At 38.9% G+C, this 24939-nt stretch overlaps 1 protein-coding gene across 1 annotated transcript; it reads right to left on the bottom strand.

Moving 5' to 3' along the window:
- Nucleotides 1-20318, bottom strand: LOC137167053 (mannosylglucosyl-3-phosphoglycerate phosphatase-like). The gene is made up of 8 exons (XM_067569012.1): nucleotides 20098-20318; nucleotides 13874-14025; nucleotides 10902-11482; nucleotides 8923-9070; nucleotides 6810-6975; nucleotides 5850-5997; nucleotides 5095-5278; nucleotides 1-362 (listed from the first exon to the last, which is right to left on the bottom strand). The coding sequence occupies exons 1-8, from the start codon at nucleotides 20316-20318 to the stop codon at nucleotides 181-183; spliced, it is 1782 nt and encodes a 593-aa protein (XP_067425113.1). The 3' UTR covers nucleotides 1-180.
- Nucleotides 20319-24939: the final 4621 nt, after the last annotated feature.

The following is a 24939-nucleotide window of genomic DNA, read 5'->3' as shown; positions in this document are numbered from 1 at the left end:
TGAATGCAAGAAATATTTTAAATTATTTCATATGAATAAACATTAAAAGCACGGGAACTTTTTAAATACAATGGAAAGGAAAAGCTAAATAATTCTAATAAATATGCAGAATACATACAACAAATGAAGTAGATAATATGGTTTCAGGTACTGTGTTACTGGTGCCACTGTTTATCACTTTCAGTCAGAATCAGAATTCTCACAGTCTTTGCTAAGTGGGGGAAATGTGGTTAGCCCTTCTTTCCTTGCCATTCTTAGTTGTCGCAAATGTTCCTTCGTTTCCTTGGAAATGTGACAAATTCTTCCTTCTATGCCAGGCACTGCAACTACTGATGTGCTTTTATCTGTTCTTGTTTCAAAGGCTTGTGGTAAATTCATGAAATGTTAGTGCTAATTAAGCTAAACAACCTAAATATGCATCTGACTATATTGGTATTAAAATAATTAACATATTAAAAACCTGCCTTACTTACCAGTAACTGGAATTTTCCGATTGGCCCTTCATAAATTCACGCTCCACAAAGCTTACCACGAGTACTCCTTTTGCAGACCCAGAGAGCTATATTTTAATAGTGTTATCTCAGACATCAACAAATGAGCTAAGCACAATTCTCTTACTTGTTGAAAATATGTCAGAAATAATTTTTGCAGAATGTGAGCCAATCTGCCGCTGTGGCTCTCTAGATTTAAAATACATGAATATAGGATTAATGACTGTTCAAGAGATTAGTAATGGGATGGCCTGCTGCCTTTCACTTTTAGGTCCCTAGTTCAAGTCTTACCTAGACTGGTGAAGATTGAATGTTGAAACTATTCCTCTGTTTTAGATATTTCAAATGTACTCATCACTCAAATTAAGGCTAGCACATACATTGTGCAAAAGGAACATCACACACTACCATTCTGATAGAAGACAAAGTCAAAAATGTGAAAAAGGAAGCAGCAAGATTAGAAAAAAGGCAGAGAGAAAAAGGACAGGAGTTAAGTAGGAGCCTGTAGATGAGGAAGAAGAGTTTGAATAAGATGTGGTAAGAGAGAGGAAGCAAATATGGAATTCAAAGAGGACAAATACCATAGTTTGAGGTGGAGGTGAGGAAGATGCTTTCAGCCCTGCATTTTGGACACAAAAGAGAGTTGACTAGCAGCAAGGCCAGACAAGGTAAGCAGCTGATGGACATGTGTTTAGCCATTCGTTTAGTAAAAAGAGTGGATTTTGAATATATTAAAAGTAAATGTGGTTTAATGAGAGACTAGATATGTAGGAAGAAAAAGAAAAGAGTCAACCTTTATGGGCCAGATTATCTGATGCATTGAGATTCTGCTTGCTACAGCAGAAGGGAGTCTATCCAGTTATGGCTCCCTGATTCTCTGTCTTGGACCCAAATAGAGTAATCTGGGGTTGCTCTTCATGCACCAGACAACAACAGCTTTGGATAGCACGAGTACAGCATGCTGAAGTCATGCCTCTTTGCACCCAATGCTGCTATTATGATAGGGATTGTAGGGAAAGGTGATTAGGAAGCTGGCTATGCCAGCTTTATGCCCACAGCAAGGACCCCATGCAGGAGGTAATCCCAAAAGGGAGATAAAGCCAGATTTTCTCCCCTTTGTGCCACCAAAATAGTGCAAAGGAAAAAGCAGGTCCTCTGAGTCCAGGAGACAAGGAAGAGGCAATGGAGAAGAAGGAGAGAAGGGGAAGAAAGGGATTAAAAGAAAAGATAAGAGGTTAAGTTTTGAAGAGTAAATCTGAGATGGTAACTGGGCATCCAAGAGGCATCCGAGAGGCAACATTAACAAACCGCTTTGTCTAAATGCAGATTTCAGTCCCAAGTAGTGTTATCTTGATACATAAATTATTGATTGCTAAAAGTAGTTTTTTAGCTTGTGTTTCTGAATAGAGTATACAGTACTTTGGCTTTGACCTGGCTTCTCCTGTGTTACCTGAGACAGATGCTTTGTGGGATTTGGGGTTAGAAAATAGTTTGGCAGCATTACAAATAGGAATATTGAACTAATACACAGAGTTTTGAGTCGGACTTTTTAGTAAATTGTTTATACTTTTTAGCATATAAATCACAGGTGAATATGACAGTCTGTCTTGCCCAATTGAGAGCTCTGAGGATATTTTGAAGTCCAGTTATCTCAACATTCCATAACATTCTCAGGATTAGATGAACTGCACCAAAAACATACAGCAGACTGCTTAAACACAGAAAGTCAAGACCATCTTCTGGAAGAGATTAAAGCATACTTGACACTGTACCTGCTGCAAAGAGAGCTATCTAAAGCATATCCCACTTCACACAAATGCTCTGAATTTCCTGTCTGAAGGTTCTGAAAAAAATCTGCTCTGGCATATTGTGAGGTGAATTATGATGTGCAAATAAGGCAGATTCTGGTTTCTTGGAAATAGGGAAAACTGAAAATAACTTAAGATAGAGATTGTTAGAGGATTCCTTAGCTTACTTAATTATGGATAGAGACTTTTTTAGTGCAAGGATGCAATATACAATGAATAATGCATTCTTTCTGGATTCTGCATGTCCCTGACTAAAGGGAAATATATTTTTATGCAGAGCTTCCTGGATTACTGACATGATTTTTCTGACTGTGTTGAAATTGCCAGAAGGGAACTATGTCTTTTTTACTGTTATGGAGGTAAGAGGAAATATTACATTTTATCCTATTGAAATTGCTGAATAGATGCACAAGTGTCTGGCAGAGAAGGTCTACAAATTGGGATGGAATCAATTGAGGATGTCTCAAAAACAGTACCCTCTCCTTCAGACAAATAATTAATATTCTTTAAAAAGGCAGCTTTTGTCTAATATTCATTGGGAAGAGGCTGACATTAAAGAACTGGGGACCACAGTAAAAAACTTTAAAGAATAAAATGCTGGGTGGGATTTTCAGAACTACCTAGGTAAAGTTAGGCATACAAGTCCCAAACTACTACTTCTTGTTGCAGTATGTGACAGAGAAGACATTCATGTTAGTTCCAGGTGTAATTCAGTATTGCCAAAAGTGCTGAGGTATAAAGTATACATTTATAATACTGAGCGATAAAGAGATATTCTATTAGTGCTTGATAATATCAACCTTGGATTAGTTCCATGGTGCCAAGATTTGTTGATTGAGCCAAAGTCATTTGGCTGATACAGTTCCTCAGGAAGAAATAAATGAGAGCTCAAGATACTCCTGCAAGTTTTGCCGGCCCCCTATTGTAGACTAGTTGAAAAATTACTTTCAAACTATGCAATAAAAAACAGCTAAGTATGGAAATAATGGAAAAGTAGGAATTTAGAAAAAAAGAGAGGGAGAAGACAGATCTAAATGAGGGTCTGCAGCCACTAACACTTGCAATGGAGAAAGGGAATGGAACTTTAACTTTTTACATACAAAAGATAACTCTATTAAAATGTTAATTTCAACCAGTATTTAGATTGGGGTGTTGTAGAAAATTATGAAGAGCTGGGATCTGTGAGAAAGATCCCAAAACAGAGCACAAGCCTGTTTTTTAAAGGCTTTAATTTGTCTTAATATTTCAATGCCAGACTGAAAGTATATATTAAGTACAAGAGTATATATTAAGTACAATTCTATGAATTTGAATGTACTTGTAGCATAACATCCATATTCTATATGCAAAAAAGTGTATGTAGAATTTGTGCAGTATCAAACCCAAATTTCTTATAGCTTCTCAGATGTATTTGCTTTTTTTCTTAACAAGGAACACCAATTACTTCAGTAAATGTAAAAAATCTTTAACATTTTATCAAGTTTTTATAGATCATTTAAAGCTTTCTAGTTCTATGGAGGATGCCATTCTCACCAGGCATTACAAATCAGACCAGATCACCATCCAAAATTGGAAAGAACCAAGTCCCTCTTTCTAACATTTCTCCCTAAATTATTCAATGATTGTTCTTGGCAAGCCCTCATTCCAAGCCATGTTTGCACCCTAATGATTGTTGTGAAAAACTCACCACAATTATAGATACTGTATAAGGCATCTTATTAAATTATTAATACTAAAGAAATAATAGATATTGTAACTTCACTGTTACATTGATAAATATATCCTTATCCCCAAAGGAATCAAATTTTGCTCCTATAATCATCACACAACAAGATTCAGAAGTCAGACAGCTTGGAATGTCCAGTTGTCTTTGTAATTTTTCCTTTTATGCTACCATATAAATACACTTGATACAGCAATCCTTCAGTCTTCTTCCCCAGGAGGTGGGCGGAGTCACTTAGGCTTAGATCCAATGAGAGTTAACCACCTCAATAGCTTTGAGGATCTGGGCCTTAGTTCACAATGCTTAAAATGAAAGGAGGTATGGATGACTAGCTCATTTTTCATTTACAGAGTGATTTATTTCAGGCTAAATCCAGCCTGACCCTCTGTGATCATGGAAGACTCTAAAGACAACACAACTTCTGCAATTGCTGCATGGAAGAGTAGGGAAAAGACAGCTACCCATTCTTCAGAGGGATACTACAGTTCTCTATATGCCATGGATCTGAGATCCATAGGGTGATGGATTGTGAGAGTGTCAGTAGACCTACAACCTGCGAAAATCCTCTTGCCAGAGATACTGTGTAGGGGGAGAGGGATGAAGCAGGGATACTATAGAAGGCTGTGGCTATTGATACAGACCATGGGTTTTGTCCCCCAAAGCCTTAGATTGCTCCTTCATGTTAAGTCCTCTTACTGAAGATTGACAAAGGAGCCCAGAATTTCCCCCCAATTTAGGGGTTTAAGCTTCTGAAGTCTATGTTCTTCTTCCATTTTTCCATCCCTTCAGAAATCTCACCTCCACCCCCCTGTGCAGTCTGTCACCATTCCCTCTGCAGAAGACAACCCTCAGGGAAAAAGAGGTCAGTCCCATTCCCACACAACAGACCATATGCTCTGATTGCTACCTTTAGTGGATAAAGAGATTATTCTTTGAGAAATCACTATATGCTGCACAACAAATTAAGAAAGTGAGGCGCAAATACACTTAATTATTTGTATTGCCATAGTACCCAAAGTCCACAGTAAGGACTGCAGCCCCATTGTGCCTCAAATTATATATTTTAAATTACCTGTTAGTGATGCTGATTTGGACATGGTAATTAAACTCATTCGGTGACCTGAGATGCACTTTTTGATGCCATGCACAATCTTGATAGATTCAAAGTGATTAACAACAACTGTGGAAAGCGTCTGTGCAGTTTCTGTATCAAACATCCTTGGACAGTTCTGAAACATTACATAGCCATCCTTTCCCTGAAAAGTAAATATATTTAATGACAAATATCTTTAAAATATGAGCACTTAATTGCCTATTTCTAAACTATTATAAATTATAAATTTGAATAACAGCTAGGGTTGATTTCATGAAAAATATTGTGTTCATTGACAGAGTAAGAATGAATGTTAGAAAACAGACTTTCAAATAACTTCCAAATTGAACACACACACACATTTTTCATGAAAGTAGAGTCAGTGGAGCTACTGGGTGACCTACTACTTGATTTAAATATGCAGAAACAATTTTTGCATGTGCAAAATTCACCAGCAGAATTATAGTGAAAGATAAAGCACACTCAGAAATCAGGTCTAATATTTTGCAAGGAATAGGAAGGGGGTGGAGAATTATAGGGTTTTTATAAGAAATAAGGACAGATAGAAACTCGGGGGGTGGAGGGAGTGAACAACATATAAAAAAGTAAAATAGAGTCAAATTACAATCCCTACACTGTCATAATTAAGCCATCAACACAAGGCAGTATTTCATAAAAACAACACTCTTGAAGCATGAAAATCATTCAAAATATTTAAACACATTAGAACTTACATTAGCTAAGTATTCCTTAATGGCAAGTCGATAGATTTTCTTTTTCTTGAGATATTGTCCTTGAATCTTTACAGAGTCTCTTATAATTCGGTGCCCTGGTTCTGCATTTGGATCAAATGCAAATTCCATTCCTGCTACTTGAGGAAACCTGGAAGTTAAAAAAAAACAAACTTTTTTTTGGTATGTAGAGAGAATAAACCAAAGTCTGACCCTTCCAGAATCTAGAACAAGTATACTTCAGTAAACTGCCATCATGAACGCTCAATAATTAATTCAGTGTTTGAGGTATGTTTGTAATACTGTTTCCAAAGAGAGTACTTTCACTGATTACCATATGAAATACTACACTGAAAAGGCAGCTTTTAATCTTTTTACCAGTGGTGTCCATTGGTCCCAGGGCTACAGAGTAAAAGGTCTGAATTTTCCAATTCTTGCACCATGATCACAATGGTTTCCAAGTTTCATTTTAAAGCGTCAACTGAACTTTTGGACCAGTTGCTAAATCCCAATCTGTCATACGCACCCAATTAATTCAGACAGTCTGAAAATTCAATTAATGAATCTATTATCTGGGGAATCAAGTAAGTTCCAGAATTTAACCTCTGCTAGCCAGCAATATACAAGTTTCCTTATTTTTGTTATTTGTTTTTTATTTTTGTTATTAAAAAATAAGTCATCTCCAAATAAGAATCACATTTATTTTGTATAGCTTTTCATACATTGTGTGTGACAAAGATTTATCTGTATCCATAGGTTTTATGTTTGTACTTACAGTAGTCATTTGTCTTGCTTAGATGGAGTATTAACATGCTCAATACAGTTATCACACAGGCTTGTGAATTTTGAATGTTAATATTAAAGTGGCTACTCCTAGGGACAGTGTGGAGAATTTCCACAAGTGTTCAGAACAATTGGCATTTTCACATAAAAAGGGGTTGGTTGGATAAATACTCTATTTACCTTCCATCAAGAGCTGGATATCTGAAGACTCCATTTTCAAGAGCTTCCAGCAGTTGTTCTCCTGTAATTCTGACTACTAGAAGTGGGTCCACAATGGGAAGGATTGTTAAAAGATCATGCATAGTAAAATCTCCTGCAGGATGTATGTGGTTTGAACGAAGGGTACCTACAATAATCATAAAAGAAAATCAAGATCCTCCCTGGTGCTTTTTCTACCGTAGGTAAATAGCCTGATTATCTAATACAAATGATACAAGTTTTAAGGTCTGTTGTCTGGATGAGAAAGGATTTATATTGTTAATAATGATTACTTCAGTAACATCATGGACTCTGGTTCAGCAAAGACTTAAATACATGCCTAACTTTATGTGCTGTGAATATTCCTATTATTTAAAAAACTAAGAAAGTATGCTAATTTTAGTGACTTCAATGGGATTGTTCACACTGCATAAAATTAAGCATATGTGGAAGTCTTTGCAGATTGTAGACTTATTTCTCAAGGAAACACAAAGTACTTTACAGCTCTACTATAGTGGATGCTGCATAACACCTACTATAGATAAGCTTACAGAACAGTTTCCACAAAAATTCCGTTTTTATACATATTCTTAACTTTCCAAAACCCTTTGGCCTGTAAGTTTTAATTTTAGTTCTCTGCCCAAAAAGTGAGTTTTCCAGGACAATAATTTCAATTTTAAATTAACAAAAACCTCTCTGACAACAAACTTGCTATTTTAAAAATGAAAAACCATGGCAAACCATCTCCTTCTTAAAACAAAAAACAGACTCAAAGACTCCATCTAGCACCATCATGTTTTCAGTTTTAAAACATACAAGCAACAATTCCCTTTTAGAATATAAAAAGGTACATTCAGTATTTTCCCTTTAAAACAAACATTCAGCAAAAGCCCAATTCTACACTGAAGAACTATGCTGGCAACATTCTCTTTTTAAAAGAAAACAACAGCAAGACAAAAAACAGAATTGAAATAGGCATATTTTTAGACCCTGATTGTACAAATACTTACACATATGGGACTACTCACATATGTAAATTTTTCACTTGCATGTGCAACATGTGTTTGGAGGATCAGTCTTAATTTTAAACTGAAAAACCATGCTGGTAACAAATATTGCATCCAATTTTAAAATAAAACCATGTAGGCACCAATCAAAATTTCTTGTTTTAAAGGAAAACTATTTATAAAAGAATAATTGCTTACTAGGAAAAGAGGAGCAGGGGAAAGGGGATTTTAATCTAACCAAACTAACTTTATCCATAAAGATTTGTGGAAGCATTTTTTTAAAACAAATTTTGGAACGGGTAGGAGAGGGAAGCAAATGGTTCTCTGTACCAATGTGAAGTGTGTACATGTGGAAATTGGCATATTATTATTCTTATTATTTTATTATTTATTTGAGTGGGGAGGGGAAGGGGAAGAATTACAAAATGGGGCCAAGATTTTGCCTTAGATATTTAGTTTCACTGAGATACTGTTGCTCCATAACCCCTTTAAGTCTCGTTTACTACTATTGCTATCCTTAGTTTGTTTCCAGTAGAAGTACAAACACATGAGGCATGGTTCCTACCCAGGAGACCATACACTTTAAGAAATAAAGAAAATAGACAAAGATGGAGGTTAGGAAAGGGTACAGTTTTCAACAAGGTGGTAACTGGTCACATCCTGCTGATATGGTGCTTTAATACCATTTTTGTTTGTTTCGGTAAGATGTATAAACTTATCATGTACTCCAAAATCTTACCAAAATTAGCCAGTTAGCTTACTTGTTTACTGTTCTGACACCCTAATATTTTAGATACATATTATAATTGTCACACTGTCTATGAACCAATCAAATTTATTTTAATTTGTTATCCACTAAAAACTAGCTCCTGATTTCTTCAGGGGCTTTTGTCATTTTTAGGTAACTCATTTGAAGTCTTCAAATCTCTTGACTTCTTGAGGTACTCTTACTCAGATGAGTGGCTGGGACCACACCTAATTAAATCATTAAAAAATATGGCAAACATTGCTTCAATCCTAATAAGTAAATTAATGTTAAAACATTCCAAACATTTTGGATTATAATAAATGTGTTTTAAAAGGATAACCTGAATTAAGTAATGCTACATCAGCATGAGTAGCTTCTAACATTGCATTAGTTATCAGGTTTCCCAGGTTGCTCTCTGATCTTCTTACAGTAGAAACACGACCATCTAATTCTGTGTCGATTGGACAAAGCACTTCCTCTAAAAGAGGCTAAAAAGAGAGAAGGGTTTATAACACACTTTATTTATTTGAAACAAATTTGTCCTAAAAACTAAATAATTACACTGTAGAAATGTTTAAAATTTTGAGCAGAAAACAAAAAAGAGAAAAAAACAAAGCCACGATATGAAAAAAGAATATAGTCTCTTCTCAATCCCCAATGAATCTGAATAGATGTACAGAAGGTGATTTATTCTGGCAATGACCAAACAGCAACAATTCCAAACCCACCTGGCTTCCATTTTACACCTTCACTGATGAGAACTTAACATTGCCCACAGATCTGCAAAAATATATTTCTCTGAGTTTGACTAGGTAGGGGAAATCCCATTTTGTTATTTCTTGTTGTTATATTATATACAGACAGGGTGCAGATAATAGTAATCAGCAAACAAGAAAAGAGATCAAGAAATCTGTTCTGAGGTTTTAACCACAGTTTCTGAAATGCAGTTTGTTCTTGTTCTTGTTATATTATATACAGACAGGGTGCAGATAATAGTAATCAGCAAACAAGAAAAGAGATCAAGAAATCTGTTCTGAGGTTTTAACCACAGTTTCTGAAATGCAGTTTGTTCTTGGCTACTCTTTCACATAGCCATATGCAGCACAAATTCAAGTGCACTCATTGACAGTCATTATCAGAAATGGATACTTTTCCTAGCATAGAGAAGCTAAAAATAGATTCAGTCATTCTGGGATTACAAACAATTTTAGAGTCAATCTGAGTTTAACAGTTTCAAAGTCCTCCTATAATGTGTGCTAGTTTTTAGTACCCCTGTGAATGCAGACAATGCAATTAAACTTTCCTTGTGAGCTTTAGTCCCTTTAGCATTGTAGAATACAGTAGTTCAGAGATGTACCCTCCTACACAAACTAAAGACTGCTGTGCAGGAAGCCACCATGGACTGAAAATGGTATCAATGTTGCATATCAGAGGAACTAGCTTAATTGGCATTTTAACATTTTGTCAGAAATATTTTATGCTCAGTACATATGTACTATACAAATCAACAGTCATAGCAAATTAAATGTACTTAAATATAAAGCTCTGGGGTTCCCAGGTACAACAGTAATACAAATAATAGACAATAACTGTAATAATAAAAGAAAGGAAATTCTTAATTAAGGCTAGTGGCTTTCCATTGCATTCATTGAATGGAGGATTCTATATGCTACTACATTAATTCACACATATATAGACACTGAGATTCTTAGGATTCACTGAGGAAGGGACTTCAGTGGTGTTCTTTTTTGCCATGAGAGCTTTAATATATATTATAAGGACTATATTTACTGCAGATACAAAATGGATAAAATTATCTATTGTTCTGAGGCTCCTGTGCTTACACTTGGTCTCAAAACTAAGTTTGATATGGTGGTATCTTTTAATCACAATCCACTCATGGATGCACTATTTAAAGTTTAACTTCCCATTAAAAAAAAATAAGCTGAAGCCAATAAAATATAATGGGCCAAATTTCTTCTTAATGGAATTCCATTGAAGTCAGTGGAGCTACATCAGGAAGGAATTTTGCCCTCAGTTTCAATCTTAATGCACTTATCAATTTTGGTAGGCCTGAAATAAAACTATTTCTTTTGTATCTGTTTGCAAATTCAATTTAATTTGTATTTGTACAGGCAAAGTAATTTCACTGACTTCAGTGTAAATATCGTGTTACTCCATTGAATAGAATGTATTTAATCCTGATTTATATCATAACTGAGATGAGAATTTGGCCCACTGTTAGCAGTCTGGTCATTTAAAACAACTATTATTAGCTTCTTCTTTCTAGAACAAGGTATTTAAGGAAGTTGTATCTACCTGCAGGTTTTGAGTATAATCATCCACCACTGATTTTATAAAAGAATCTTCTTCTAGGTTCCTCAGAATGTCATTTCTATGAAATGTGTACTGACGTGATGCACCAAACTTTTTTATATTTATTTTTGAGAAATTCCTGAAGTCAGACCCACTTTTGACGATCCAAGTTCCATTCACCTTTTTGATTCCATACTCATGGTCATGGCCTCCCAGAACCAGATCTATTCCTTGGGTATTCTGGGCAAGTCTGATGTCATTGCTCCATTTCATGTGTGTCATAGCAATTATAAATTCTGCTCCTTCTGCTTCAAGTTCTGCAGATATTTCATTAGCTGCTTTGACATAATCTATGTAGTTTAGGTTTGATTTGTTAACGGTAGCCAAGGTATCCAGCCAGTCTTCTTCTACTAAACCCATTAAACCAAGTTTTGTATTATTCCATTTAACTACTTTTTTTACTGTTCCATGGCCTAGTGGTTTAGAGGTAAATCTGTCATATACATTGCTGAGGAACCATGGAAATTTCATTTGTTGTATATACTCTTCCAGAACATCAACACCAAAATCAAATTCATGGTTTCCTAAAAATAAAAAAGTTCAGAAACTAGCTTGTTAAGGTTAACACAAAAAGCTGGTCAGATGAGATTATTTTAGTTTTTATATATCATTTACAATAGCTTTAGAGATATGCAAGCTTTTTTCCTTCAAACTAAACAAAGGACCAAATTCCTCTCTTTTACAGCAGTGAAAACCATTAGTCATTCCATTTATTTCTGTAGTTACTCCAGATTTATACTGTTGTAAAGGATAACAAAATGCTTTGCCCAGACTATCCACTTTTATGCATCTACTTCTTTTTATACATAGGTTATCTAATTTTTAACAAGCCCAATTTTTATGGCTAGAAAAACATCTTATGTAATACCCAGGGCAAGATTCTTGAAAGAAAAATAGAGATACATCTCTCAGTTTATTATCATACCATGTTTTTGGTTGACCTTTGAAATGTAATGGAGGGGTAAGGTGGGAAAGGTGCTTTATGGTACCATGCCAAAAGCTATCAGAGATTACAAAGGTATGTGTAAATAATGCTGACTGTACTACTTTTAGGCCTGTTTAAGAAATACTCTTGGTACAGCCAGGATTAATCAGGTCAGTTGGTCAAGTCTTGGACCCATTATTTGTGATCTTGTATGTGATTTTCAGGAACCCCTATATCTACTGTGCATTATGCGAAACAATTATGTATGTCAAATTGCTTGGGAGGACGGTCCAAATGTTAATGTGCAAAAACCCACAGGCCTAGAACGAACTCTTAACATGCAAAAGGGGGCAATTTCATGCATAGGCGCCTCTTAACATGCACAAATACAGGTTTTTATGAACATACCCATTGCACTCTCTGAAAATATGGTCCTTTATCTAGTGCTATGGTCTATATAGTGCTGTATAAATGTACACTGAATATTTAGAATAGGAAGATTAGGAAAACACAAAGTTGGTGTTACAGAATTTATTTATTTATTTATTTATTTATTTTTACCGTCAGCTGAGCGGCTTTTGAGTTTTGCAAAGACATGACTGATAAGTAGAAAGGTACAGGGAAAATTAAAAAAAAAAAAAAAGACTAGCTAACCTTGCTCTTCTGCTCAAATCAATTTGCATTGGAAAAGACAGGCATCTAGCCTATGCTGTTTGAAAAACCAAACATAATGACGAATAAGTAGTTGCTTTATACATTTCTCTTCCCTCCTTTTTAACCAGGAAGAAGCCCTGGTGCTGGCAGAATGATCCCTAAAATGCTACTCTCACCTTAGCCCTCTCTCTCTATATATATATATATCAGACATCTGTTTACCTAACAGAACTCTAGACCCAGATACAGCTTGTGTTTGTTTGATTTATTATGGTTAATAAGAATACATTCTGCTACCTGAAAGGATCAGTTAGCTGGTCTACAGGTGCTGACATTGTTGGGTCTGGGGTTATTCAAAGGATTGGGCATTTGCTCTTGGTATCAAAGGAAAGTTGGTTTCATGTGGCGAGTATATTAATCTGTTTGCTTAAGTGCTGTTTCTTTTCACAAGCACATTAAACCTGTGCTCTACCTTTTGCACTGGCTGCCTATTGGTTTCCAGGTTGATTATTGGTCAAAACCAGTCTTATAAAGCCCTAAATAGCCTGGGGCCTACCTCTCTAAGAGGCCTTCTCTCCCCTGTGAAATGATGCCATATTCATGAACAGCAGAGGCATCTGAATTAGAGCCTGATTGGTATATGCACACTGTATAAAGAAGAGGTGGCTGCTGGCAGGGCATTCTTTGTTATGACCCCTTGCTTCTGGTATTTGCTTTCCCCTTTGATCCCCTATTTATAAAGGCAAATCCTGCCACCTCCTCTATAGCTGCAGAGGGCATCCTTCAAAGGGAATCAGTACAGTTATGTGGCACAAAAAAAGGGTGGGGTTTGAAAAGGTTCTGCATGGTGCCCCCCCCCCATGCATTGTGAAGCCTTGCTCCACAGAAACTCTCTTGTGCCATAACTTGCAGGGGCAGAGAGCAAGGCCAAGGGAGCTGCCATCATACAGATCCTATAGTGCTTGCTCCAATGGAAGAAAAGGCACATTGTGTCTGCAGAGCACTAGTCCAGACCTTAGGCTGAAGTATCCTGTAGTGAATGGCTCCCCAGCTTCCTGAGGGAGGAGACAATTTCTCTCCCACCCACTTGTGCTTGGCCATTAGAGCTCAGATCAGCTTTCAAACAAGCTGCTGGGTTAAGGATTTGATCCATCATGCAACAACATAAATTATGTTTTACAAGACATAAGAACATAAGGGACACACAATCTAAGTCTTTTAGTCACTATAGAGCTTACAATCTAACAAACTCTAGGTGATCCTATAAAAGGTAGCCATAAATAAACTAGCATGCCACAGGTATTATGAAATTCATCTGTAAATAACATTTACTTACCAAAGACTGCAAAGTGTACTCCCACTGCATTTAATATAGGAATCATATGTTTTCCTTTTGTTATTGAACTTAAAGCTGATGGGTTTAAGCAGTCTCCACTAAATATTATAAGTGGATTCAGGGAACTGAACATTTTTATAGCTGTAGCAAATCTACAAGAAAAAAATACCACTTTCAGCTTGCTTTATTAGATACGTAGTGCTGTTGGACCATCTTTGTAGCTTCTTTGTCTGTGTGGAATTAAGCTGTTTTAGAGTGTGGCAACTGCTTCAAACTAGGCAAAGGTTTACTTAAATACAAAATAAGTGGGAAGGAGTGTTCATTCCATTCTTTGAGTTTTTGTAGAAGGAAGGTCTCTGAACAGAAAGGGAGGAAAAGAAACAGGGAGGAGCTGGAGGCAGAAAATAGCAACAGCCTTTTCCCCTTAGCACAATTTCCCCATTTAACACAAATAATAAATAACATCTCTCTTGTCTTTTCCATTTCCTTATTTCTACTTTCACTTCCCCATGCTCTTCCGCTTCCTCTATTTCCATCTTATCTATTCTCTTCTTTCCCAAATACTATCTATTGTCTTTTAGCCTTTCCCCTTTCTTTGCTTTTACACTCCCATTTCTAGCTTATCCCTTTCTTTCCTTTCTTCCATATTACTCTATCTTCCTTATATTTAAACATGCAAATTATTGGAATATTTCATCAGTGCTGACATTGCTGCCATTAAACCACTTTACCAATGCTCTACTAAGCCAATCTTTTTGAGAACAGCACTTCCAACCACTGATTGACAATAAAGATTGCTCTCAGGAATACTGATTCTGCAAAGTGAAAAATATGTGGCAGGAATGGCAAATGCAGGGGGAGAAAAGGTCTCAGTATCCAACAGTTACATGACTAGTCATAACTGAAGTGAAGGTACCCTTAAATCTAAAGTTGATTTTAAGCTTCCTGGGTGCTATAATAGATAATAAAAGCTTAAACAATATTCTGTATATTGAGAGTGTTCATTCCAGGGTGAGTATATTGTGTGTCAATTTCATAGTCATTACATTAAAATACAAAAGAATATAAAAAACAGATTTGTGCAAGTTTATGTGTAGACAAGTCCTAAGTCACAAGGAGAAACCTGAAAGCAGAAACCAGCTGAAGAGTATGCTTTACAGAGTCAGTGTCTCCTTTCCTCTAGTTAATCACCTTTGTCCTGAATTAAAATGTTTTTCCCCTGTAGGAAAATTTATTGGTAGAGTTCTCCTGTAGTAGGGAGAGGTCATCTTAAATCGGGAGGGGGTGTATGATTGGTCAGAACTTATTAGAGGTGGAGCTCAGGAACTATAAAGCCTGCTTCAATGCAAAGTGGGTCACTCTAGTGTGGTAATCCATTTTAAGTAGAGATCTCAAACCCTGACACTGTTACTCCAATAACACTATAACACCATGAAGTTGAAGCTGATTTATCAGACTTCCCAGTATCGTGAATAAATCTCTTCAATATTGTCTGTACTGCCTTATTCTTGGAGAAAGAATCCTTCTTGCATTACAGTATACATTTAATAATATCAGTTTTAATAAAAATATTCTATATGTGCAATATAGATGATTTATGGTTACTACTTTTGCATTTTCTAACTTTAGAATGTTTTAAATTTTAGCCTTAATATTACATTTTTTGGTGTTAGCTAAAGTTAAAATGGTTTGAATCTTTCCATCCCTTGTACACCTCATCTCTCTAAAGCATCACCGCTATTATAATCTTTCCAAGCTTATCTTTATTTTCAGGATCTTAAACTAGGAGAGGACTTCACCTGACCCTGTAGTTACCAAGTTTCCTTAAATACCTCTCAAGGTGGTATTTTACCAAAAGCATTTCTAAAATCTAAGAGACAAATTCCATCTTTGGATGCATATGCAAGTCTCCCTTTGAAGTCAAGGGGAACCACACGTGCATTTGCACACAGAATTTTATAATTAATGCACAAAAATATTTGTGAAGTAGTAAGAGTTGCTACATACATAGCATAGGTAACACAAACCCACAAAAGCAGGGAAATGGAAATTTAAGCCACCTAATAATGCATACTGTCTTCTACCTCTGTAGAAGCACACACCATTCACATTATCACAACCATCATACATTAGAGACCAAGCACACTAACCTTGACTTTCCCACTTCAGCCCACCCTCATCCATGTAACCCTTTACTGAACTACCCCTCCCAACACTGTTTGTTGTAGTAGTTTGCTGTTTGGGGATGAGATCGTTTGGTGATGTGGTGATGGAAGCCAGCATCTACAGGGGGTTGCATTAAGGTTGCGGGGCATGGTCTCTGATGTATTGTGGTTTTGGTAATGGTAATGGGCCTGCAGATGGACAAGAAGAAGGTCTGAACTGTTAGGTAGCTTACTTTTTCATATTCTTGCTTTTGAGTGAGCATGTCAGCTGTGTCGTGTGTAGTAATTATAACTGCTTCACAATGAATTTTTCTATATATCAATTCCTAGGATTTTATAACATTTAAATGGGGTTTGGAATTTGGTTCAGAAACGGTGTGGGTGAACCTGAATCAGGGAGGAAATGCAGCTGCTGACAGAAAAATTTTATTTGCTAGCCACTGTACACAAAATCCTTCCTCTGTTATGCACAACTGCACATAAAACCCTTCCATACTGTAGCATAAAACCCTTCTACACTGAAGCTTAAAAATCTGACAGTCATGATGGAAAAGATTTTATCTGACAGAAATATTTTCATGTATGCACTGGCACACAGGTATTTATGTACCAGTTTATATATCATCACACACAAAAAGTTTATGCATCTGTGCTGGCACATTAACTTTCAGCTATGATGAATAATAATTAAAAATGACCCTAAGTACAAATTTTAAAACACCCAAAGAACTACACCTTGCACCACATCTACTCAGGATTTACCTATGCACCAAAATTAGCTAGATAATACTTTTCAAGAGATATCAGTCAACAATGAAAGATTGGATTGCCAAAGACAAATTTCAGACAGAATTCATCTTCAAGGATTACCAACTGAAAAAAAGTATAAAGAGAAACCAAACAAAAACTACTTAAAAATCTCAAAATACATAAAAGCTAAGTCAACCACCAGCTTTTAGAGTAAAACAGGAATTTGTCCCTTTTTCAGAATACAACCCTAACTATGGTATCACAACCAGTTGCCACCATAATGGGTAATATTTTATACTGTAAGTAAGTTTTCTCAAATACTATACTAGCTTGTTGTAGTTGTTGCTGATTTCTGCATCTGTTTGTCCAAGCTGGGAACCGTAGGCCAAATCTTGCCTCCCCCTCCATTTCCTAGTATAGTGAAGACAGTGCTGGAAGTCAGTTTCCTTCATTCCATCATTTTCTCTTATTACTGGAGGGATAAATGGAGAGGGCACTTCCTTGTTCTCCTACTTTTCTTGGTGATATCCTAGGTGTGAATTAAAGGGAGGGAGGATTTCCTCAGAGCACCCCTTTTCCTGGTATCACAAAAAAGGCTGAAGGGAATTTCTTATTCCCTGGTGCCTCCCTTTCTCAGTATCCAAGAATGCAGGGCAAGGTGGGGGGAAAGTTGAGGGGGAAGACACTATCACAAAATGGTCCCCTGTAAGTCCCTTTAGAGACCACAACCATGTTTTATTGTATTTTATATTTACAGTGAGTCACTTGCTTCCCCCTTTGTTTCAGGGGAAGGATACCATAGCAGCAGCCAGTCCTACCTATTTCTACCTTCCTTCAGGCTCTTCCTCTTACATAGCCTTCCTGTCTGCTTATATAGGCCTAACTGCTGGGGCTACTTCCACCTAATTAGCCCCTCAACTGTATCCCCACCCAGTTAATTGGCCTCCTCTGCCAACTGTCTGTCTTTCAATCAAAGCTCAATTAATGTACACAGGTGGGGATTTGAGTGACAGGGTACTTAGTTAGCTCTGGAGTCAGCCTATCCTGTTACATACAGATATGGCAATTTCCTGCAATATCCTTGGGAAATATTATTGAATTAGATTTAAGTATCTTTAGGGTGCATTGCATTAAAGGAAGGGTTTATGTATTATTGTGGGCCTGGATTGTATATAACCTCTAAAGGGGGGGCAGATGTAACAGATGTGATACCTGGGTATTCAAAGGACTACACCAAACATGTGCCAGAAAAGAATGGACTCTTGGAACAAAATGTGTTAAGTAGTTTTCCTGGGGAATATCTAGGGGGAAGTGAATACAAATTCCCCAGCTCTGGTTATGCAAATACCCAGCCTTCTGAAGCTGAGGGGTGAGCCATTGTCTGTTGATCTCCTGTTACATGAGGCCAAGATCAAAGGCCCAAGCTATATAAAGGAAAAGTCTGAACAATCCTGGAGGTTCTGGTTCTGAATCTGAGACATTATGAACTTGTAACCATAGGGAAAACCCAATTGAGGGTTTTGAATGACTGACACCTACCAGATCCCAATTTGGAGTTGCAGGAGGGGAATGGGGAGTTAATTCCAGTAAGTTGTTTAGCATGCATGTAGGGTTGGTTTGGTTTTCTTAAGATGTTTTCTCTGTAATGCTTTCATCTTAAGAATAAATATGTTTGCTTATAAAGAATTGTGCAGTAACTTATAACTGTAGGCCATTAGGCCATTCATAGCCTTCAAAGAGAAAGCAAAGTGCAGACGCTGGCCTGGTTAGCCAGACTGACTTACTGCAAATATCATATGTTGGCAGGGACCTATGCAGCCTGGAAAAACACCAGTCCAGAAGGAGGGAGACAGGGATCTCTACCCAAGAGAGGTGATGGCTGAAGAGCTGATTGCCTAGGCCGGGTACTGTTGTGGACCACAGAGGGGAATACAGGTGCAGTTGCCCTGAACTGTGACAGAGGATAGGGATGAAGGTAATTTCCTTTCTCATAGACTATAAGGTCAAAAGGGACCATTATGATCATCTAGTCTGACCTCCTGCTCAGCACAGGCCACAGAACTTCACTCACCCCCTCCTGTAATAGACATCTAATGTAAGACTGAGTTATTGAAGTCCTCAAATAATTATTTAAAGACTTCAAGATACAGAGAATCCACCAGCAAGTGACCCAGGCCCCATGCTGCACAGGAACATTTCTCTTCCACAAACATATTCTGTCAACGTGGGAGGGTGCAGGTAGAGTTATTTCCTTAGTTTTCCATCTTTCCTAGTACCACAGGGAGAAGGGAATGAATATTCTTGCATTTCATATCCCAGAAAGAGAGAGGGAAGGGAAAGGATATTTCCCTAGCTTTTACACACCCCCTCACAGCTGCCAAATTTTGTGTAGCTCTGAGTGACATCTTGTGCAAATTATTTAATGAAATTATTTGGAAATAACCATAATCTTTAATTGATGGTCCACACTCTGACACAAGAAGTGGCAGAAGTCACACACAGAGTAGCACAAAACTTGGCAGCTGTAGTTGGGTGGATTTCTGGATGTGTGGGAAGACAAGAAGCACCCAGCTGGGGTGCTTGGTAGCTGGGTGGGTGCTGGAAGGTGTCCAGGGGTGCTTGGGTTAGTAGGTACTGGAGGTTGTTGTGTTGGGGTGTCTGAAGGGTGCTGAGATTTCTGTAGTGTCTGGGTGCTAAAGTATCTGGGCTGGGGGAGGGATCTAAGGTATCTGGGTGCTGTCTGGGGGGTAGATGGAGTTATATGGGGAGTGGCTGGGGTAGAAGCATGGGGGGGGGGGCTTTGGGGAATCCTGAGTGCTAATGGGATGCTGCCTGGGAGGGTTATTGGGATCTGTGTGGTGGACTGGGGTCTTGTTGGGATGCTGGGGCCTGTCTAGTGAGCTGGTGGCTAGTAGCAGGACACCAGCTGGCCCCTGTAGCTACTTCCTGCTTCTCCTATCTGCACTTACCCTGCTGGGATCCAGCAGTGGAAGCGAAAACAGGAAAGACAGAGAGACCACTGTAAACCTGCTCATGTGGCAGAAAGGTGGAACTACAGCCTTATGCTGGCTGCCTTTCTTCAGCCCCGGAATGTGGACGAGGCTTCAGCCACAAGGCAGGAATGCCTGGGGCTGTCAAACGTGCGCATGCTCTGTAAGTCTGTGATACTGAGCAGCCATGCCCTGCCATCACTCACCTCAGGAGGGACAGGGTGTTTCCCTGCCTCCACCCTCAGGAGGGGAATAGGAATTGCGATTCCTCTCCCACCACACAGCTCAGTGTCTGGAGTGGGCCAGGGGTGGCTCCTACCTGGCAGCGCCTCCTACCGGCTCCTCCTGCCTGGACTCCACCTCATAGACGTCATTGAAATGGAGGATGACTAGGTCACTCTGGCTCTCGCCTAGGAGCTCCTGGCTGGGGCAGGGGCAGAGGCCAGGGCCAGGGCCGTGGCTCTCCTTGTCCTTGTCCCCAGGCCCAGCAGCCACAGAAAAGGGAGAGCAACCCTGCTCCTGAGGTAACGAAGGCTCCATCCCCACTTCCCCAGCAGGACAAGATGGCGCCTGAACACCCACTGCCAGAGGGGTGGGGGAGGGGTGAGCCAGGCCCACTAGATTCACATAGTCTGTGGGAGGGGGAAGAGGAGTTGCTGTAGCTCTTATGGGACTCCTGGTGTTTTATCTGGAAGGCCATGAACATCTCAGGGTGGTGCCCTCATGGATCCCCCTCACACCCATACTCAGCCAGGTGCCAATGCATAGCACCTCACATGGATACTATTATTGCAGGCAACCCCCTCCCATGCCATGGCAGCTTGACAGGAATCCTGCCCGTCTGCCATGAAATAGAGCGATGTCCTCCCTAAAACATGGTGTCAGGACCAGAACGGCATGAAAAATTGATTTTTTTGGTTCAGAGTTGAACAATAACAATAAAAAAAAATTGCATTTTAGATCAAGCCAGAATGGAAATTCTTCAATTTTTCTCCACTCAAACCAAAACTGAAAAGATTTAAATAAAGAAAAGAGTTAAATAAAACATTTCATTCCTCCCGAACAAGTTGGGTTCTTTTGGTTTTGGGTGCTTTTAGCCTTTTGGTTTTTTAAATAGATTTAGCTAACTTTCTAAATGAAACTTCATTTCTAACCAAAAAGTCAAACTGTTTTGTCTCAAAAATGGCAAAATGAAAGTCTGACCTTTCCAAATTTATTTTTTTCCTTTTTTTCCCCCAACCCAAACTTTTCACTGAATTAGATCCAAACTAGTGACTACTTGTGGTTGATCCAAAACTGCATTTTTTTATTGAATAAACTATTCATTGAAAAAAATTTGTAGTTTTAGTCAGCACTTATTGTTAGGATCCCCAGTCCTTTCAGTTCTTAGTTCGCTGACAGAAGCAGAAGTCCAGAATCCATCCAGCAACAGGCAATACGACAGGTTTATTGGGATCTTTTCAAGCAAGTGTTCATTAGGACCCCCCAGTCCTTTACACCATAAATCTTCCCCCCATTTCCTGTTTTACCTCAGTTTTTATAATGTGTCTTAACCAACCATTTATTTAACAATATTACAAGATGATTCTTTAACCAATCCTAACATACTGTAACATAATGCTTTAACCAATCATATCCCACCACCTTAACTGATCAACTTAGTTATGCAACAGACAGAAACAATCAAAGAACCAGACAGAAATCATTCAAATAGATAATAGAGAATTTGGTACCATAAAGACAAGTGTAGGAAGAAGTGTAGATTTTACAACCACAGCTGTTGATAAGTAATTATTTTGCCAGACAGAATGCTATCAAACCAAGTTTCCTTTAAACATTCTAGGATCTTTTCTTTATCTGGAGGTGTTAGACTGGATCACCGTCTTAACAGCCTGGTATTAGATGTTATGTTGGAATGTACGTATGTGACCGCACGCTTCCCACATGGCCGCCACTCCTGCCATCTGAGCCAAAGTACAAGTCCTCAGACTGTCACAGTGAGAGAAGGCCTGTGGTTTTGATTCTTTGTTTTATACCCCTATAACCAGCTAAATGATATACTTACAAAACATGGGACTTTACAGGCAGGCCTGAATATCTATATTCTATATATGTAACCCCTCTGCCAGACAGAGCTGGCAGCAGCAAGCACCGGGTTCTATATCTAGGGTCCCTGTCAAGGATACCACACCAAACTGGCTCGAGCCCCCACCTAGTCACCTGGGAAATCACACACTATCCCCTGGGTGCCCCAAAGGGCAATACTTCCCTCTCGCAAGCACAGAGTCTGAGTGTAGAAAGTAAACCTTTTAATAACAGAAGGGAAGTAACACAGCACTGGTTTGGGAAACAGTGCAAACAGAATTCATGAACTCAATGAGCCAAACCCACCCCAGAGTGCAAGGCATGTCCTTCACCTCTCCCTTCTTGCTTTCCCCTGTACTGACCATTGTAGTTGCAATGTCCACCTCTTGTCTGGGGCTCAGCCAGTCCCCTCTGCCGGCTCCTGCCGGACGCAGGCTTGACCAGGCTTCCTCCGCTGCTGCCTCCTGCCATCTCCGGGCCTCACTGAGTCCCCGCTGCTGACTCTCACCGTCTGCTTGCACCAACCACTCTTGGCTCCCGCCGTCTGCTGGTCCCCACTGTCTACAGATGCTAACTGATCCTGGCATCTGCAGGTGCTGACCGGTCCTGGCTCCTGCTGTCTGCTGGCGCCAACTGATCCCACCATCTGCTGCCATTGACCGCTGTTGCTCCCACCATCTATTGGCGCTGACCGATCCCGCCATCTGCAGGTGCCACCCACTGCTGGCACCTCTCTGCCGGTTGTCAGTCAAGGTTTCCCAGTTTCTCTAGTGATTCAGCTCTTGTGAATTTTGGCTCTTGGGAAAACCTTCTACTGACACAGAAGCAATGCCCTTTTTAACAAAAAAAAAAAAAAAACTCCAAGAGGAATCATTAATTCTACCTTTTAACAGTGGGAAGAGATTGTCAATCCATGCCTGAGGGTAGCCCTTTGCCATTGATAGTGCAATCTCAACAGGAGACTTCTCACCTCCTCCCTCTCCCCTTGCAATCCTGAAACATCCGTCCGCCACCCTTGCAGCTGACTGAGCAGGAGGGAGTGCCACTCAGACCTTGCTTACATATACTAACACTTAAGTAACCAGATGGCTGAGAGCTCAATGACATTTTACATGCTGGAATTTGTTGCCTCTGCAGGCTGCTGGTAGTACTAAGAGTGAAGGTGGCACAGATTATTTATTACTCTTGGATACAAGTTAGATCAGGTTAATTTTACTCAAGAGGTATTAAGACTCAGACATGAATACATGGAATCACTTAAAGATATCCAATTAAACTAGGGCATATTATATGGGACTGTGATGGGGTGATTCTCTTGCCTTGCATATGATAGGGTAAGAACGCTGATTAGTCGTGCTCCATGCCTGGAAGGGGATTAACTAATTGCCATCTGGCCAAAGAAGGTAGTGCTATGCTTTATAAGGAGATGAGGGAGTTCAGTAGAGGAGGAGACTGGCTGGAAAGCTGACTGGAATTTTGGCTGTTTGGGCTGGCTGGGAGAGACTGGCTGAGTGGGCTGAACTAAACTGAAGGCTGCCATGGTGGCTTGTTAGAGAGGCTGGTATTGTGGCTGGCTGGAATGGTCTCAGATCAGAAAAAAAAGACTTGATATCAGGATTTAAAGAAGGAATGCTTAGAAAAGAAGAACAAAAACAGGATTAAAGTCAACACTTTACAATTGTCAAGTCAGTGACAGAAGCTGTGAAAATAGGAGATGTTAACCCCCTGAAAGTGATGGGATGGATAAAACAAGGTGATGGTGACATACAAACAGCTAAAAGAATGCAAGATGGAGATCTACTGATAGACTGTACACATAAGGAGCAAGCTGTAAAACTTCTTAAAACTGTAAACTTGGGTAAACGAAAGTTACTTGTCAACTGCCTAAATACCTGATGGATGCAAGAGTGGTTATGTGTGGAGTGCCATTAGGATTGGCTGAGGAAAATATCAAAAAGAGTACTGGTGAAGTATTGTTTGTTAAATAAGTGCTTAATAGGAGAGAGAGAGAGAGAGGAAAAACAGCTATGTATGGCTGTATGCATAATATTAAAGGTGGGAGACTTCCAGATAGGATCCAAATAGGATATAAATCTTTCTGGGTTAAGCCATACATTTCCCCCAACCCCCAAGTGAGGTGCTATAATTGTCAAAGATTTGGACACGTGGCAGCCATTGGTATGAGAACAAGGAGGTGCAGTAAGTGTGGAGGAAGTCACTTATGAGACCTGCATAGAAGGAACAGAACCTAACTGCAGCAATTGCAAAGGAAAGCACAGTGCAGCATATAAAGGATGTGTAATAGCAGATGGAGCTAGAGAAATACAAAAAATTTAAAATTATTCCAGAAGTATCCCATGTGGAGGCTACCAAGAAGTAATCACTGCAGAAAAGAGAAAAAGAAAAGCACTCAGAGAAAGATGAACAGGGGCAGCAGAACACATCTCTGGTCAGGGAGGAGAACGTGAGAAGAATGGGAGATGATTTACAAGCAATAAGTTAAGAGAAGTTTTATAATCATTATAGAAGTAATTTAACTGAACTTTGAGAATTAAAATCATAGCAAAAGCAGTAGAAAATATCTTAAAATAGACCACCTCTTGAAAGACTTCATTCATGTGATTTTTTAAATCAAGGCAATAATACAGCTTAAATAACATGGTCTTAATGATCCTTAGGTGGAGTGTGCATAGTTTAATAACGCATGGACAGGAATTTAAGAAAGCTATCCCCGCTTGCCTGCTGCCTAACACTGTAAGCACCTAAATACACTCAGCGCCTCAATTTTTTCTGTAAAAGTTCCTGAAGCACAAGACTACCTCACTTTAAGTGTCTGGATTCCTATCTCCCACCGAAGCCACAGGCCAATACACAAACCAGTGAAAGATAGGTGGAGGAGCACCTATCTCACCTGCGGAGCCTGATCTGGTACTTGTGGTCAATCTCTCCTGTTGAAGCTGTTCCATTGTGTATAAATGAAAATAACTGTGCCAGAGAAAGAAAAAACGAATGACTTTTGTAGCCTGGTGGTTAGGACAACATATGGGAGGTAGGAGACTCAGAGTCCATTCTCCCA

The sequence above is a fragment of the Emydura macquarii genome, unplaced genomic scaffold (assembly GCF_026122565.2).
Source record: "Emydura macquarii macquarii isolate MOO-44397 ecotype Brisbane River unplaced genomic scaffold, CSIRO-AGI_Emac_v2 contig_2897, whole genome shotgun sequence".
NCBI lineage: Eukaryota > Metazoa > Chordata > Testudines > Chelidae > Emydura > Emydura macquarii.
Note: the sequence above shows the minus strand (reverse complement) of the source record. Positions and strands in the feature narration are given on the sequence as shown.